Raw genomic sequence first — 18,800 nt, 5'->3', positions numbered from 1 at the left:
ATATAGAGAGAGAGAGAGAGAGAGAGAGAGAGAGTTGTGAAAATCATGAGATTTTTGTAAACCTCAACCACCACTAGTGATATATTTCTTCCAGCTAGGTCACACATCCTAATCCTACCCAAACAGTGCCACCAGCTGAGTACTAAATATTCAAACATCTGAGTCTGCGGGGTTCATTCTCATCCAAACCACCACAAGGCCTATTCTATCATTGACTGCAGTGAATTTTCCATGTGCACTTAAGAAAAATGTCTATAGATGTCCCTGACTTGTGATGGTTCCATTGTTAACCTTTTAACTTTAAAATTTTGATAAAGTAGGCTGGGTAGGATGGATCAGCTGACCAAACACTTGCCATGTATCTTTGGTAGTTTTCTACTGCTGAGATAAAACACCATGGCCGAGGAAACTTATAAAAGAGAGCATTTAATTTGGTTCATGGTTTTAGAGAATTAGAGTCCATGATGACAGAATAAAGGAACAGCTAAGAGCTCACATGTTGATCCCCAACCCTAAGACAGAGGGAGGAAGAACACTGGGAATGACATGAGTCATTTGAAACCTCAAAGCCTGGCCCCAGTGACATATCTCTTCCAAGGCCTCCTCTCATAATCCTCAGCAAACAGTTATACCAACTGGGAATAAAGGATCAATTATATGAGCCTATGGGGGCCATTCTCATACAAACCACCACACCATGTGTTTTAGTTAGGGTTTCCATTGCTGTGAAGAGACACCATGAGCACGACAACTCTTATAAAGGAAAACATTTAACTGATTTAAGTGGGGCTGGCTTACAGTTTCAGGGGTTTAGTCTATTATTGTCATGGTAGGAAACATGGCTGTTATGCAGGCAGACATGCTGGAGAAGGAGCGGCGAGGTCTACATCTTGATGTGCAGGTAGCAGAAGGAGACTAGAACATGAGGCCTAGCTTGAGCATATGAGACCTCAAAGCCCGCCTCCATAGTGACACACCTACTCCAACAAGGCCACACCTCCTAATGTTGCCACTCCTTATGGGCCAAACATTCAAACACATGAGTCTGTGGGGCCATACCTATTCAAACTACCACGCTTTGCAGATGTGAGGTCTGGAGTTCAGATCCCTAGAACTCACGTTAAAGCCATGAGGGCGTGGTCCTCCTGTAATCCCATCCTGTGGGAAGTGAAGCTAGGAAATCAAGCTGGCTAGCCAGACTAGCCTAAATGGCAAGTCTGAGGTTCAGTGGGAGACCCTCACTATATAAAACCCTCAATATATAAGGTAGATACTGATTGGGGAAGACACCTGATATCAGCCTTGGGATTCCATATGCATGTGCATGCCTGTGCACATGTACCCTCCATGTGTGTTCCCAAGCATGCATGTATACCACACACATATACTTATGCATAAAGTTAGATGAAGCATTTTATTATTATAATTATTATTAATATTATTAATTTGGTTTTTTTGAGACAGGGTTTCTCTGTAGATTTTTTGGAGCTTGTCCTGGAACTTGCTCTTATAAACCAGGCTGGCCTCAAACTCACAGAGATCCTCCTGCCTCTGCCTCCCGAGTGCTGGGATTAAAGGCGTGCACCACCACTGCCTGGCTACAATTATTATTTTTTTTACTTGGTATAATATTCAGCAAGTTACAAGAAATGGTCAATCTTTTATTATAAAACAGGTTGGAAGTTAGATGAATTTGCTCAATGGTAGACTAATGTGGTCTGATTACACTTAAGGCAAGCTAGGCTAAAGTAGATGTTCGGTAAGCTAGGTGTGTTGAGTGCATTGTGTACTTGTGTGACATTTGCAGGTTATGATGAGGACATCAGGATGTAACCCCCAATGTAAGTTGAGGAGAATTTCTGTTCTACTCTTGTTAGATAGTAATTTCTGTACAAGTCTGTTGGGTCCAGTTGGTCTACAGTGTCATTCATTCATGTCTGCTTCAGTTTAATGGATCTTCAGTCTATATGATCTCTCCAGTGTGAAAAGTGAGGTGTTGGACACTTTCTGGCAGTAATGTTGTATACTTAATGAGCTCATAAATTATGTGAATCTAGCCATTCCTATGGCTTGCCTCTAGTCTAGAGCAGTGGTTCTCAATCTGTGGGTCATACCCCTTTGCAGGGTTACATATCAGGTATCTTGTATATCAGATATTTACATTACGATCCATACCAGTAGCAAAATTACAGTTATGAAGTAGCAATGAAATAATTTATGGTTGGGATCAGCATAACATGAGGAACTGTATTAAAGGGTCGCAGCGTTAAGAAGGTTGAGAATCACTGGTCTAGAAGCTCAAAGGAAGGGCATGAGAAAGAGAATCGGACAGCACAAACATTTTCACTGAGAATTATTTGAATTTGAAACTTTGCTGTTGACAACTTGCAGGAATCCACCACATCAGAACTAAGGAGACTGACAACATCTGGACAGAAGCTATGCCTATATGGAGAGGTAAGGGACCCAGTAGACACGAGGGTGGGGTGGGGAGGGTGAATAGGGTTGTGTTATCTGTCTTATTTCTTTGCTGTTGCTCTAATAGAATTTTCCCCTGAAAATTTAAGGGAGGAAGGGTTTATTTATAGCTTGTAGTTCAAGGTACCATGGTGGGGAAGTCAAGGCAGTAGGAAGTTAAAGAAGCTGATCCTATTACATCCGCATTCAGGAGAGAGCAAACGAAGGCACAGATGCTTGCTGGTTTTCAAGTCCCTTTCTCTACTCTGGTGCAGTTCAGGCTCCCCTGCCTAGGGAACAGTGCCACCTACAGTCGGTGTGTCTTGCCGCCTCAATTAACATAATAAAGGCCCTAGAGGGCCGTCTTCCAGGTAGATTCTGTGAGGTTGACAGTGAGCATTAACCATCCTAGCCTACATATAGGTTACAGAGATTTTAAGATACAGAGTACTTTTCCTTTCTTTCATTTGTTTGCCAGTTATGAAACAAAAAGCACAGGGTCTTGGGGTACACGAGGGAAGAAAGTGCCCTCATGGAGCTTCTAGTCAATAATATAACAAATTAAAGATGTAGAAATATAAAATATAAACCATATGACATGTTTATACCCTCAGATTGCCCCACCTAGAGCTTGAGTAGCTACATAGAATACCAAAGACAATGACTTAGAATAAATTAAGAGGGCACAATCCAGGAATGTATTTCATATAGCCAGCCAAAAAGGCTTCAAGGCAAAAAAAAAAATATCCAAACTCAAACCTGTTAGCACCAATCTTATGAAGATAAACTTTGTAAATGATGAAAAGAGGGCAGAGTGAACAGAACGTTTGAAAATATCTTGAAGGAACTTGCCCATTTCTTCCAAGGCCATCTTCTTGGGCCTCTGCAGAAAGCTGATTCCTTAGCAGCACCATAAAAACGAAGCAGCTAATGTCACCCAAGCTACAAGATTAATGGCTCCATTGGCATACAGTGATGGTGTGTCAAATTTCCCTAAAAGATGAATAAATTAAATGTTTATACAACTTCCTTTTTTAAAAAAAAGTGTCACTGGCCATGGAAACATGAAAGTGTGGGATGGGATAAGGGACACTGAGTATGTGAAGAAAAAGGAGGTTTATTGGAGAATTTTGAGCTGAGAACATGACAAGATCCTGGCTACAGAAAGCTCCATCCTGGCTACTAGACAGTATGGGGCAAGGATAACTTCAGGCAAGGAGACATCCAAGAGAGAGGTGCTATTACAGTTTTCGAAACAAGGGCCTAGGTGCTTGGATCATGGCAATACCGGCGTAGTACTAAGTAAGAGTGGAAATTTTCAACATTAAGTTCTCAAAGTCTCTTCATGAGTAGGGTGGACTTGAGAAAGTCTCAAGTTGCTTTGCCTCAGTAACTGGAAGGCAATTATTGCTATTTCCCGAGATGGGAAAGGCTGTTGGTAGAGGAAATGTTTTAGGGAAGAGGGTTTAAGATGCTGAGATGTCTGTCACACACAAACGTTAAGTATGTGATTGGACTGAAGAAGCTAGACGTTGGAGAGAAATGTGTGTGCAGAGATAGCTGGGGGTAAAGTTAGCCACGTGGAATCTGAAGTCTTGAATTAGAGTGAGGTCATGGAGGGAGAGACAGAGAAGAAACGAGATAGGACTGAGCTTTGAAACACTCCAAAAAAGAATTGAGCAAAGACTGAGAAGAGAAACCAGAGGAGATGGGAAAGCCGAGACCAGAATAAGGTTTTGGACACCAAGTTAGCAACAAGTATATTTAAAATAAACAAATAAGTCCATGAAATAGTTTACCAGGGAAAGGCACTTGCTGTGCAGCCCTGGTCACCTGATTTCCATCTCTGATCCCGTGATTGAAGGAGAGAATTGACTCTACAACATTGCCCTCTGACCGCCATGTGTCTAGAGTGGTATGCCTGTTCTCCCTCCCCCTTGAGAAGTAGATAATTAAAAGAAAACAATGCAGTTATTTGAATTATTTACTCTTTTTTGATAATATGTTCAACCCCTTGAATCAGAATTTATTTTATTTTTTTCTTTTCTTTAAATTATTATTTATTTATTAAAGATTTCTGTCTCTTCCCCGCTACCGCCTCCCATATCCCTCCCCCTCCCCCAATCAACTCCTCCTCTCTCATCAGCCCAAAGAGCAGACTGGGTTCCCTGCCCTGTGGGGAGTCCAAGGACATCCCACCTCCTTCCAGGTCTAGTAAGGTGAACATCCAAACAGCCTAGGCTCCCACAAAGCCAATACGTGCAGTAGGATCAAAACCCAGTGCCATTGTTCTTGACTTCTCAGCAGTCCTCATTGTCCGCTATGTTCAGCGAGTCCGGTTTTATCCCATGCTTTTTCAGACCCAGTCCAGCTGGCCTTGGTGAGTTCCCTAAAGAACATCCCCATTGCCTCAGTGTGTGGGTGCACCTCTTGTGGCCCTGAGTTCCTTGCTCGCGCTCTCTCTCTTTCTGCTCCTGATTTGGACCTTGGGGTTGTAGTCCGGTGCTCCAATGTGGGACTCTGTCTCTGTCTCCTTTCATCACCTGATGAAGGTTAATTGAATTACTCACTCTTAAAATAAGTATTTGAATCAATACCTTAAAAAGATTCTTCTGTTTCAGTAACTATGCTTTAATAATTCTAAAGGTATATAATTATTAAACACAAAGGTACACAATACAACATAATCTCAAAAGAGATCATTTAAAAGCAATGTAGAATGCAGTACTTCTTGATCTTTAAAATTATGTTCAGTGTGTGTGTGTGTGTGTGTGTGTGTGTGTGTGTGTGTATACATGCTACAATGTGTACGTGGAGGTCAGAGGGCAATTTCAGGAATTGGTTCTCTCCTGACTTGGACTGATTGAGTGATCTCACGGGCCCCGATGCAGTACTTTCACTATAAATGAGTCTTTCAAATCAATTCTTTCAAAGACTACTGGTAAAATAGACAATCGTTGCCAGAGGAATTAAGTACAAAATAAAACAGACTCTAGCAAGTATTACCTTAATTATATGGACACTAAAATATGTGCAGATATTTCTCCAGGCTTTTCCTCAGTTTATGCAAAGAGTGGTGGCACGTGACTTTAATCCCAGCATTCAGAGGCAGAGGCAGGCAAATCTCTGCGAGTTCAAGGCCAGCCTCCTATACACACTAAGTTCTAGGATAGCCAGGAATACACAGCAAATACAAAATACAAAAGCAAACAAGCAAACAAACGAAGAAACGAAGAAACAAACAAACAAACAAACCCAGAGTGGTGGAAAGAACAGACCCTTCCTTCTCCCCTTCTTGCTCTTGGGATGCTCTGGGTTTGAAGGCACAGGAATCACGTCATTTTCAGAGTTCCACAGCGCTTTTGTTTTATAGACCATTGCTTTCAGTTGCTGGCTGAGCAGGAGCTGCATTCTAGGGATGCAGCCTAGGTTCGTCTGCTTTCTGCTTCTTTCTGTCTGCCTACCTTAGATGGCTTAACGTCTACTCTCGCTGTCTCCATTTCCTCATCTAAAACCAGGAATGAAATTGTTCCAACTATCCAGTGCTGTGAAGGCCCCCTTCAGTACCTTAACACAGGGAAAATAATGGAGATGCATTGCCTTTGATCTACTGTGGCATTAGCTGGGGTGACTCGATGATTGTAGATCTGAATTATCAAAGGCTCACTCATTCATTACTTTGGTGTTTGATACTGACTGTTAATTGGGACATCAGATAGGGTAGAGTCATGGCCACTTCATGTGCCAAGTGCTTCATCACAGCACAGTGGCTGTGTTCCTAGGGCGAGAAAAAAAAAAAAACACCAAAACCCAGGATCAGCTAGATGTGGTGGCTTTGGACTGCCATCTCAACACTTGGGGGTTGAGACAAAGAGGATCACCATGGCTTAGATGCCAACCTGGACTACATACTGGATTCCAGCGGAACGACAAAGTAAGACTGTCTCAAAAAACAGAGAAAGAGAGGGAGGCAGGAAAGGAGGGAGGGTGGAAGGAAGGAAAAAAGGAAGGAAGGAAGGAAGGAAAGAAGGAAGGAAGGAAGGAAGGAAGGAAGGAAGGGAAGGGAAGGGAAGGGAAGGGAAGGGAAGGGAAGGAAAGGGAAGGGAAGGGAAGGGAAGGGAAAGGAAGGAGGCAGTTAGACAGGAATTTCAAAAGGCTGTCTGGCTCTGCCCCTGTAAATTGCAATTTCACTGGTTTTCATTTGGTCCAGGTATAGTATTGATGCCTTTGTAAGATCCTCAGATGATTCTGTGTGACCAGTGCTAAGAAGAACCACTTTGATGGAGAGCACAAGAAACAAGAGATTTGGCTTTGCAGCTGACTCCCATCATCCCATTATTCATCACTTGCTGGCTTCCCGAGGGTCCAGCCATGTCATGCATGCAATGTCTAAAAGGCTGGCAAAGAAATGAGATGGGGAAAGTTGCCAATGCAGTAGAACAGAACCATCCTTTTTCATGGCTCTGCAGCTACCTCTGGTTATGTTGGCTTGACTGTAGTTGCGTCCAGAGCTAATGGTATTTCAACATGATGCAAAGGCCGAGTTTTTGAATTAGAATGGGACTTCTATGTGTCTAGTCATTGAGGTGGCACTGAGACCAGTCAGATGCCACATGGAATTTCCCATCATTCCTGCAGTTCTTCTTCTCTGCATGTGAAAAAAAAAAACTTTGTTTTCTTTATCTGATCAACAGCTAAAAGGAGCAGATAAGAGACAGATGGGTTGTAGCCCAAGCTCACCTGTGGTGCTCCCAGGAGACCCATGAGGAATCAAGATCCTGTCACTTTTTAACCCGACACCAGATGTCACCATTGCTCCTGTGCTTTTAGCAACAACCTGTACTGCTAACCAGTGGGAGAGCCCTAGACTGAACAAGTTCCCGTCACCCGCCCCACCCCCAGGGAGTAGGTGCAGTCTAGCCACGAGGTTCATTAAGCTAAGGACCATTCCGCTCATTCAAGAGGACGTACTCATTGTAAACACTTAAAAAAAAAAAAAACTCCCCTCATACCCGCGATGGATAAAAACGAATGCCTTTTTGAACATTTCACGGAGAAACATCTGCGGAGGTGATTGTGAAATGAGACCAGCTGACACTTCCATAGGAGGACTGGAAGACTGAGCATTCTACTTTCTGTTTGGCTTTCACCACCGCTGCATTGAAGTGATCTCCTGTTACCATGCTTGCTTTGGTACCAGAGTGAAAGGAGGGGCAGGCATTTGCCCAGTGTATCAGTGGCTGAGAAATACATTGGTGAAAGAGCAACAGAGCACTGAAACATCCTTGAAAGCCATGGTGAAGAAAACTGTGTTTGCAGATTTTCTTTCCCACATAGCAGCGTGTGTGGTGGAAAGGAATACTCAGAATGGTTGCTTGAAGGTGGAGATGGTAGACTCAAACTACAGCTGAGTGAAGGGCAGGACTTTGGGGAGCTGCGTTCCTGAGAACGTGGGAGGATGCTGGAAGCACCAAGCATCCTTATGCCCCACACTTCTCCTACACTGCCTCCGCTATCTACACATACTAAACATTTCCTAAAGGATATCTGTTTTTTGGAAGTGGCAAATTCTTACTCAGTTGTAGGTTTTCAAACCAAAATATCATTAGCAGTTGACTCAGGCTTGTGAAATCGCCCAGTGATTCATTTCTTTCTTTTTTTCCCCTCAATTTTTATATAATTATCTTAACCCGAGGGGCATCTCAAAACAACATGATTCTAGAGGTTTGTAGTGAACAGAGATGCGTGTATGTGTTATTAGTGAAGAAGATGCTTGTTATGGTTTGTATGCGGTGTTTCTCATAAAGACTTAGTGGTCAGCTAGGGGTGTTGTTGGAGGTGATTAGATCTCACGAGGACTGTGACTTTGCCAGCAAAGACGAACAGACTGTTGAGAGGTGAAGCCAAGTTGGAAGAAGTAGGTCACTGGGGGATTAATCCCTTGATAATTTAATAGCTAGATGTACTGTTGGGGTGGGGGTTTTGGAGAACCTGGGTTATGGTTTTGGAGAACCAGCATATGATTTTGAAGGATATATCTTTTTTAATTAATTAAATTTATTCACTTATTTTACATTCCTACTGCCATTTCCCCTCCTTCTTCTCCCATTCTCTCTCCCCACCTCCCTTTCAACCCCCAATCCAATCCTCCTCTGTTTCTGTTCAGAAAGGGGCAGGCCATCCACGGGTATCAACAAAGCATAGCATATCATGTTGCAGTAGGACTAAGAGCCTCCCCTTGTATTAAGACTGGACAAGGCAACCCAGTATGAAGAATAGGTTCCCAATAGCCAGTCAGATAGTTAGGGAGAGCCCCTGCTCTGAACGGTGTGTCTTATCCTTGAGCCCCCACTGTGTTCTCTACTTACTGGCCACCTTGAAGCAGCTCTGCTCCACTTCGGTTTCTACTTCATCATCTCTGTCAGGCCTTTCTGTGTCACCCCAAGCCCTGAACCCTCTGAAACCGGGAGCCAAACAAACCCTTCCCTCCTTCATCAAGGGGTCTTCTCGTGTATTTTGTCACAACAAGGAAAAGTGACTGAACACTATAATCTACTTTCTAGCCAGTGGAGAATCAGATGTGGCTAGAGTTCTGGGAGGAAGTGGATGGCATGTTGAAATTTGGTAATTTCATGAGAATTTTTTTTAAACAATAAGTGTTTGCAGAGGGGGAGGAAATTATAGGAAACTGAACAAGAGACTGTAGTACCCAAGAATAGACCAGTAGAGCTATTACTTCCATTACATCTGGAGGTCAAGAGGTGAGAGATTGTTAGATATCCAATAGGAGTCATTACCTCCCCTGAAGGGATCTAGACAGTTTCTTTGTGTATTTCCTGATCATAGAGAGAGCTTGCCCGTTACCACCCCAACTTAAATCTCCTTTTCCATTTCAGCCTCTACTATTTGCCAAATAAACTAAGACTTTTTATTTGGTTCCATGTGCTCAAGTCCCTAGGATGCTGAAAAGTCAGGAGTTTGCTCACAGTAGAATTGGGGCAGGGAGAGAGGATATAGCAATCCTTATTCATTTTCATAATTTCATCCATGTACATAATGCATTTTGTTCATATTTACCTCCCATTGTTCTGTCTTGTCCCCTCCAACTCTTGTCTGTCCCCTTCCCCTTCACAGATAGTTTCCCTTTCTACATTTTTGTCTCATTTTGTTAACTTTAATTGGAGATAACTATAGAATTCTGATGGGTTTAATTTGAAGATTAAGTGATATAGTTTGAAATATTCCTGGGCCCTTTAAATAAATTTATGAACAGAATTTCGATAAAGCTTTGTTTTTTTTTTTTTTTGTTCACTCCAAGGTTTTATTTATTTATTTATTTTTGTTTTTGTTTTTGTTTTTTGAGACAGGGTTTCTCTGGAGCTTTAGAGACTGTTCTGGAACTAGCTCTTGTAGACCAGGCTGGCCTCGAACTCACAGAGATTTGCCTGCCTCTGCCTCCTGGAGTGCTGGGATTAAAGGCATGCGCCATCACCGTCCATTTCTCAATAAAGCTTTATTTAGTGAAATCTATGTGAAATTGTCAAGGGAAGGGCTTCAGGGTAAGTTACTTCATATAGGGCCTGGATCTTTCACTGCCAACCTCCACATGTGAGGGCTCATAGGCTTCTGTCAGAGGTCATTTTCTTTTTTTTTAAATTTATTTATTTATTAAAGATTTCTGTCTCTTCCCCACCGCTGCCTCCCCTTTCCCTCCCCCTCCCCCAGTCAAATCCCCCTCCCTCGTCAGCCCAAAAAGCAATCAGGGTTCTCTGCCCTGTGGGAAGTCCAAGACCCACCTCCATCCAGGTCTAGTAAGGTGAGCATCCACGAAACTGCCTAGGCTCCCACGAAACCAATAGGTCCAGTAGAATCAAAAACCCATTGCCATTGTTCTTGAGGTCTCAGTAGTCCTCCTTGTCCGCTATGTTCACCGAGACCAGTTTTGACCCAGGCTTCAGAGGTCATTTTCTTGCACTCAAAGTCAATGCATAGCTGCCAGGTGTTTGAGAGCCAGGAGGGAGAAGGGGCTGGGAAAGAGCACTTCTGGGAGTATGGTAACCAATGAACCCCTCATCTGTAGCAGAGCATCCCTGCTCTCCTCTATGGCTGTTCCTCAGGGTTCTACCATTCAGTCTTCACGAGTACTTGATGCCTCTGATTCCCTGAGCATGCCGGGAATTTGGTACTTTGAATGCACTTTTTCCTTGCCCACTCTGAATTATTTTTGTTTTGGAAGAAAAGGTTTCTCTGTGTAGTCCTGGCTATCCTGGAACTCATTATGTAGACTAGGATGGTGTCAAACTCACAGCTCTGCCTGCCTCTGCCTCCCAGGTGCTGGGACTAAAAACATGTGACACCACTTCCCAGCTAGAAATTCTTTTTTTTCTTTCTTTCTTTCTTTCTTTCTTTCTTTCTTTCTTTCTTTCTTTCTTTCTTTCTTTCTTTTTTCTTTTTTTTTTTTTTTAGATTTTGAGACAAGGTTTCAGTAAGTTGCCCAGGCAGTCTCTAAACTTGAGATTGGCCTGCCTTGGCCTCCCTAATTGCTGAGATTACAGGTCTGACCCACCTGTGTGGTTTAGTAACTCATTCTTCTTGCATTTTCTAAACAAACAAACAGAAAACACTCCCCAATATATTCAACCAAAATTTTTGTTTTGTATCTAAAATTCAGTGGATGTCCTAGAAGAGGCATATTGTTGTTCAGCTTTTTGGGGTCCCTCTTCCCCATGAAATCACCAGCTGGAGATTTTATGGAGCTCCATTATTATCCCCCCTTTATCTTTCTTTTTTAACCATGTTGACACTTTCTCCAGACACAAGGCCGATTCTATATATTCTGACACATTCCCCCATTATCCTCCCGAGTCCAGTCCCTTTATTGTGGTGAAAATTGGAGATTTACAAGATTAGGGTGGAAATGAATGAATTTCTACTCTATTTATAGAAACCTGATGACTTACTTCCCAAGGTATAAATAGAACGATGTGTGTTGACAAGACATTTATTGTCGCCATGGATACTTTACAATTATTCTTGAATCTTACGCATTGTTTGTCTATGTCTGCGACTTAACAAACATGGTTCTTGCTGCTAATGCACACGTTTTCACAGGAAAACATAGCTCCCATTTATTACCCTCTTTTCACGAGTCAGCCTAGACATCTTTCCCATTCAAATTCATCCATATACACTTCAGAAGAGGGAATCAATCACTCCCTTTGGATAATGGCTGAAAATTGATGATAATAACGATAATAACAGCTGAGGATGACCTGCATTGTTAACTAAAATCGAATCTTCCAAATGGGCGGTTTGAAAAGCACCAGAAAGCAGGCCCTCCACTGCCTACGGTCCTATTCTTTCCTTTGCTTGGATCTGATACTTGGGCAAACATCTGCAGAAAATGTTGATCCACACAGCTTTGCGTGTTTCAGCATTGTTTGAAAAGTGTATGAATTCCAGGACAGCTTTCTTCAGAGTAATTAATGCTATATTATCAGTTTTGTGGAGATTCCATTTGACACACTTAAACTGGTTGATCACTCAGCAACTCCCTTAATTTCACACTTCATTTCCTCATTTGTTATATAGTACACCACAGGCATTTCAAATATAACTTTAAAAATGTTTACATCTGACTTTGTGGGGGAAACGGCACATGTTCTTAAGTCACGTCTTTCTTCTGGGGTTCTGGCATCCCCCAAGCTACTCATCCTTCACTTTTAATGAACCATTTGAATATTTCTAAGACTTATTGTGTCATGAAATATCAAATAAACCAAGATGCATCTCTGAAAAATATTCTGGAATATATTTCTGGTGCCAGGAGACAGATTTGAATTATTCATCTAGTTAAAATACGTGTTAAAGGCACTGTTTTTTTTATCCAGCTTTCTTTTTCCTGTTTATTATTCTTGCCTTTTATACAATATATGCATAATACTTAATGTGCTGAGCTAATATAGCAATGTAAAATAAAGTCTTCAATATTCTTAGGCTCACTTAAAAATTAGTAGAAAATTACAGGCTTCGGGAGGTATTTCCTGATTATTCTTGATGCAGAATGACATTGAAATTGACTTTCATGTAGTTTCATAATTTCCCTGGATCAAGTGATAACAATGCAAGGAGTGGAGAGAAATTTATCTTATTTTCAAGAATAGAAGGGAACAATATTCGTGGTCTAAGAATTCATTGGAAATATGGAGCGGTGAACCAATAATTCAAAGCACTGATGAGAAAGGGAGGTTTTTCTCAGGCTCGGTGACATGTGGAACCCATAACCTGTAATCCCAGCACTGGGAGAGATAGGCAGAAGGATCATTGCAAATTCAAGGCTAGCCTGATCTATATAGTGAGATACTGGTGGCGGGGGGGGGGGGGGGGGGGGGGGGGGGGGGGGGGGGGGGGGGGGGGGGGGGGGGGGGGGGGGAGAAGGGAGAGGTGGAAGAGGGGGAGAGAGAGAGGTCGGGAAGGGAGAGACAAACAAAGAGACAGGAAGGAGACAGAGAGGTGAGGAAAGAGACAAGACAGACACACAGAGATGAAAGAGAGAGAGAGAGAGAGATTAAATCAGGCAATCTAACCTGTGTGCTGGATGTGTGGGAATCTCTGAACAAGGCTGCACTGGTTCTGTCCCACTAGGAAACTTATTCCTTTTTTTTTCTTACAGCTTGCATATTTATTGAATAAATACTACTAAAATAGCTAAAATACATTGGGTACTTATGAGAGCAACAGTAAGGAGCACATGTTACAAAAGCCGGCATTTTCAGCAGTGCACACCTGCAACTCTACATAAATGCCACAAATGCACAACACTGTTTTCTTGCTCTATTTACATAGCTGATATGTCTATCCTAACGAAGGTGGGGGTGGGGAGAGAAGAATGCACAAGAAACTCAGGCCAGTGGGGGAGCGAGAAGAGGAGGAAGAGGTACAGTGCATGGGTCACTGGTGTTTAACAGTCAGAAGCGCAAACAGTTCAGAACAAGGCCTGCCCTGTCAAAGGAAGAGCTAAAGGCATTATATAAAAATTAAGGTGGGCTTTCAATCTGGCTTAACACAACAACATTCCGTGAAGAGATGGTGTTATCGGATTTTATTTTTGTTTATCCATTTCATTGGGAGCAAGGACAAAAATGTAAAATCTACACCTTGCTTATCAAATCGGCCCCAAAAAAGGTGTTTTGCCTTTTGTCATCATCATTGTCGTCATCATCATCATCATGATAATAATCATTATTTTGTAAAGACATTTTTCCAACCTCAACGTTTGGAAAGGTATAATTTTCAAATTCCTACTTGGATGTCAGTACTTTGGATTTTTTTTTTTCCCCACGTGGCACTTATTTAAAGAGAGTGGACCTTCCCCCCGCTCCCCCCACCCAAATATCCAGTCAAACAAAAAGAATCTAAAGAGATACCTCCAAATGCCTGTGGAATTATTGCTTTTCTTTTTCTAACCAGGCAGGTGAGGCTGCAGAACGGAAGAGTTCTGGTAGGTACATTACAGTTTTGTGATTGCTCCCGCTACCATGACGGCAATCTCCACCAGGGCCAGCCCCGAGAGGACAGCCCCTCACACTCTCGGTAGCATCCGCTCAACCTACTACACTGAAGAAGAAAGCCACACTGAAAACACCAGGAAAACAAGACAGTCCAGACTGGAGAACAACATTCCGGGAAACAGAGTACCAACAACAACTTCTCAGAACATGGAAATAAAAAATAACTCCATCAGAGCTACCTCGCCAAGGAGCATGTTGAAAGTCCAAAATAGTGTCTCAGGTCCTGTGGCAGCATCTCGGTCAACTTACCACAAGGAAACGATGAGTTTCAAACTACTTCTATACATCAAAAGAGTACATGGATAAAATATAGAGATATACAGACAATCGATGAACATAAACTACTAGGCTTGTTACATCTAAGTGAGAAAAAAAAGTGGGGGGACTCTCAGCCTCTGCAAGAAGCAGTCGGGAGCCGTGTGATGAAGAGGTGGGTGTGGACCAGTCATGTGAGCGCAGTGGGAGTTTGAGTTGTGGAAGACATTGTTGTAGCGAACCAGGCCTGAAGGCCCACCTGTAGGGGTTGTAAACGTGGATTCACAGTGTGAAATTCTGAGCGTTTTCACTTGAGTCAGAATGATTAGAAACTGTTTTGATGATACCTATTTGTCCACTGTAAATTCTCTAAAGCAAGGCTTAGAGTCCCATAGTTTCTTCTTATATTTGATGATTTACACAGAAAAAAAATCCAATATATGATACCAAAACCTCATCAAAACCCCATATACCATATGCAATACAAATGGAGGTGTTACGATTAAAAAGAGTAGAGGTAAAAAGAGTAAGATATTTGGGGAGCAGAGTTCATGGATGCCTGGTGGAGCCAGGGAGGCAGCACTGATCTCCTCCGCCTTCTTGTGGTTCACTTCCTTTGGCACGGGAAGTCTCCCCTTAGTAAGACTTCCCTCCATTTCCTTGTATGGGAATGGTTCGTGGCTGACCAAGAGTTCCGGGTAGTAAACCATTTTGAGAATCTTAATAGTCTTGAGCTTCTGTTCTCCCTTGCTTCTGTCCAGGGAGACCAACAGACAAAAGCCCCGCTCCCTGTTCACTCTCTCCTCTCTACACTCGGCAGGAATCTGCGGCTCGCCGGAAACTTATTCCTTATGCCCAGTTCTGAGTCTCCTCTGCTGCGAAGACACACTGCTCTCAAGTGAGCGCACCTACAATTCCTGGGCTGGTGTGATGGCTCATAGGGTAAAGGCATTTGTGGCTAAGTCTGGTGGCTTGAGTTCAATTCTCAGGATCCGTATGGTAGAATGAAGGAACCAATTCCCGAAAGCTGTAAACACACACACACACACACACACACACACACACACACACACACAACCTTTACCAATTGGTATTGAGAATTCATTGATAATCACCCCTAGGATTATTTGCCTTTTCCATCAAAGAATAAAAAAAAATTCACGTATCTGATCTTGATTACTTCATGTTTTGTATTAAACAAAGAGATTCACTTCAAAAGATGCTAGGCTTCAAATCACTGGCTAATGTGAAAATCGTCTTACGATTTCCACGAGAGGAGAATGTTAAATTGGACAAAAGCATTCACAATCGATTCTTTATTCTCACTGATAGTTCCATAGCAAAGGATACACATTCCCCTGCCTAAGGGAAATCTACAGCAACTTTTCCTACAAGCCTACATTCTAATTGTATCAGGCAGGCTATATCACCAGAATTGTCATTCCATTAGAGAATTTGCAATAAATTTTAATGATACATGCAAATACAATAATCTAATGGTCCATTATAAAAGAAATGACTGCCCATTACCATTTGTTTTCAGCAATTTGCGTGATTTCTTACCTCCCGCTGATAGAAAGTTCCAGAAGGCAGAGGCTTCAATGCTTTTCTTTATTTTTGTTTGTTTTTATTTTAATAGGAGGGTATACCAGAGCGAAAGGAAAAGGCTCAGAAAAACTATTGCTCTTTCTTGTACCTGCACTAAAATTTTTATAGCTTTTCATAACCTGACATAATTCTGAGCGTTTGATTTGAAAACTACCTAAAAGTAGTTACGTGACTTGTTTTTCTCTCTCCCCTCCTTGTTAGAGCTATCTTTAAACACCGAGTGCAGACAAACACAGGGGACTAGGTAAAGCCAGATAAGGGAGGGGATAAAATCCCTTTGAATGTGTTTCTGTCTTGGAAGAAATCAATGGCTCTCCGCCCCTGCTGCCCCTGCTCTGCCTCTAGACTACTGAATCTTCTTTCAACCGAGAAGTCTTAACTCTTTCTTGCTAGATAGGGCTTGTCATGCATATAGAACACTAGAGTCCGGGAGCCACAAATCATTGAACTTCCTGGGCAGAATCCATGACTTATTCATCCATGCAGTTTCCGGACCAGTGCACGAAGACGACCAGTTGAGCCTAATTGTTCAAAATCAGTCGAATAAGCCAAACGAATTTTACCCCCAACTCTAAGCATCACCTTTAATGTGTAGTACCCGGGTCAACAAACAAAAGTAGGGTAGCTCTGTCATCAGGAAGTACCATGTCCCCTCATATATGTACTCGCTGCTCTGGGGTCTGGGGTACCCACACATCAACTTCGCAAATTCCATGTTGACTCTAGCATGCCACATACGGACAGGATTGCAAAGTTACAGGCTTGGAATCATATCACTTAGGTTATAGCCATGAAAGTACACTGAAAGGCACTTTCCAGTAGCCACAGCAGCTCGTTATGGTCTTTCTAGTTCACTGATCTGAATATTACATTTGGGAAAATAGCTACGGAGAGCAGTGATCCACATAACTACAGAAAAAAAAAATGTCTGGTTAAATGAGCAATAGAGAATGGGTTTGGCACTAACTCCAAATCCTCTTCATCCTCCTCTTTTTTGAGAGTAGTACAGGTTGACATGGGGGTCTCACACTGTAGCTAAGGTTGGCCCCAAACTCTTGGCAACCATCCTGCAACAGCCTCTCTGATAGTATAGGTGTGTATTGCTACATTCAGCTCAGCTGGAGAGTCTTAGAAGGAAAGGGTTTGCTCTGATTGCCTGATTTCCCTTCTGCCACCCAATAGTTGAAGGCCAAGGGATGCCTTAGGTGGTTTTAACTATTACTGTTGAGGACTAACAGTTGGGAGAGCAGTTCTCAGAGAAGGAAACTTGTGGGCTGAGCAGATAGCAAAATTTACTCTTGCCCAGAAAGGAAAGTAAAAACTAAAGAGGCAGACACACAAGGCAACCAATAAACAATATTTGCAAATTTATGGATGGCCACTGAATTGGATCAATGGTTCTCATAAATATTCATTCGTTTGGTAGCACAGGAAGTAAACCTCATCAGTCTCTTTTAATTAAAACCTTTTCAAATATGAGCTCAAGAAATGCCTGTGACAAAGGACGCAGTCCCCGAATTTATTCTCCCCTTCTCTGCAAGCAGTCGAGGCAGTTTTTAGGCACAGCCAAATGAATGCATTTCACAGCTTTCCGTAGAGCAAGGAGTCACCAAAGGAACTGGATGCTGAAAAAGGCTGCAACTTTACAGGGATAGCTCTGTTCCCACAAAGGTTCGCAGAGTTAGCAAACATCTTTTGTGTGTTGTACTGCTCGTGCGGAGGTGTGTGTGTGGGTTCCCCTTGGGGTTCTTATGTCTTACTAAGAAGAATTTAAGAACAGACTCGAATGGAAACTAGGAATTTTGGCAATTGCCACGAGGAAGAGGAGGAGGAGGAGGCTGGAGAAGAACAGGGAAAAGCAGCAATGCTGTCCAAGCTAAGATGGTAATGGAGGTCAGCCACACGGTGGCAGCCATTGACAGGGTGGGGAGGGAACCTGTACAGAGGGAGAAAAAGCTGGCGAGCATCCAAAGGAAAGAGAAGAACGTTCTGCCTTTCTCAGGCAGGACTCAGAAAGGTGGGCTCGAGCCAACAGTATCCGTAGGCTTGTAAGGACCACGCCAGAGAACTGGAATTCTGGGAAGGCAAACTTTCATTAAAGGGATAGTTAGTCCACCTATCTCTTTAGCATGACTTAAAGTGAGCCTGCCTTCCAGAGGGGTGGTCCCATAGCCGGGTCCTTGACCTGTCCAACTGGATTAACTCTTGAGGGAGGGGACGATAACAGGAGTCTCCAGCTACAGGAAGATTCATTGTTTTGGTTAGGAGCCTCCAATATTATTAACATATTTTAAGGGGCCTCCAATGTTATTTTAACACCACTCCTTGTCTTTCTTCCAGATGAAGGACCTCCAACGTCCATTTTGGAAAATAATATGATCTTGAACATGGTAGTTATATTCTAAGAATAGAGGGATATAAAGACAGGAAGTACCTTGGCCCAGGAGGACCCTGTGGACCATCCCACCATTTTGCTTACTTGCACACTTACAGTAAAGAGAAACAAACTTCTTGGTTAAACCATTAAAAAATCTCTAGTCTGTAGAACAGTAGCTGAATACAAGTCCTAAGTAGTTAAGGAGTCTCTGTTTTTGTTTTCTTTTGTTTTTTTTTTTTTTTCAAGATAAGATTTCTCTGTGTAGCCCTACCTGTCTTGGAACTCACGCAGTAGACCAGGCTAGTCTTGAACTCACAGAGATCCACTTGCCTCTGCCTCTCAGGTGCTGAAATTAAAGGCATGCACTACCACCCACCGCCTCCAGCAAGGAATCCCTGTTTAATTGGGAACACTGAACAAGGCCATGGGTTCAATCCCTGACACCTCCAAATGTTAATTAAAAAAACCATCACTGGGCTGGGTTTGTTCTGGTCCTATATTTCCGAAATGTTAAGGTCTATTTATTATTATTA

General features: G+C 42.5%; 1 protein-coding gene and 1 pseudogene across 1 annotated transcript; one reads left to right on the top strand and one right to left on the bottom strand.

Moving 5' to 3' along the window:
* The first annotated feature begins 3,117 nt into the window (after positions 1-3,117).
* Positions 3,118-3,461, top strand: LOC126512725 (ribosomal biogenesis factor-like; annotated as a pseudogene).
* An 11,011-nt stretch (positions 3,462-14,472) lies between these two features.
* Positions 14,473-15,111, bottom strand: LOC126512724 (neuronal regeneration-related protein-like). Its single transcript, XM_050160655.1, has 2 exons — positions 14,783-15,111; positions 14,473-14,541 (listed from the first exon to the last, which is right to left on the bottom strand). Exons 1-2 carry the CDS (start codon positions 14,990-14,992, stop codon positions 14,473-14,475), a joined length of 279 nt encoding a protein of 92 aa, XP_050016612.1. The 5' UTR covers positions 14,993-15,111.
* Positions 15,112-18,800: the final 3,689 nt, after the last annotated feature.

This window comes from Alexandromys fortis, unplaced genomic scaffold (genome assembly GCF_014885135.2).
Source record: "Alexandromys fortis isolate MF-2015 unplaced genomic scaffold, M_Fortis_MF-2015_v1.1 scaffold_120, whole genome shotgun sequence".
Taxonomy (NCBI): domain Eukaryota; kingdom Metazoa; phylum Chordata; class Mammalia; order Rodentia; family Cricetidae; genus Alexandromys; species Alexandromys fortis.
Note: the sequence above shows the minus strand (reverse complement) of the source record. Positions and strands in the feature narration are given on the sequence as shown.

Excerpts from the sequence above, each read along its gene's own strand:
- LOC126512724 (XM_050160655.1), bottom strand. The coding sequence starts at position 14,992 with ATGGTTTACTACCCGGAACTCTTGGTCAGCCACGAACCATTCCCATAC. Across the intron at positions 14,542-14,782 it reads TACCTCTACTCTTTTTAATC|GTGGGCCTTCAGGCCTGGTT; the intron begins GTAACACCTCCA and ends CAACCCCTACAG.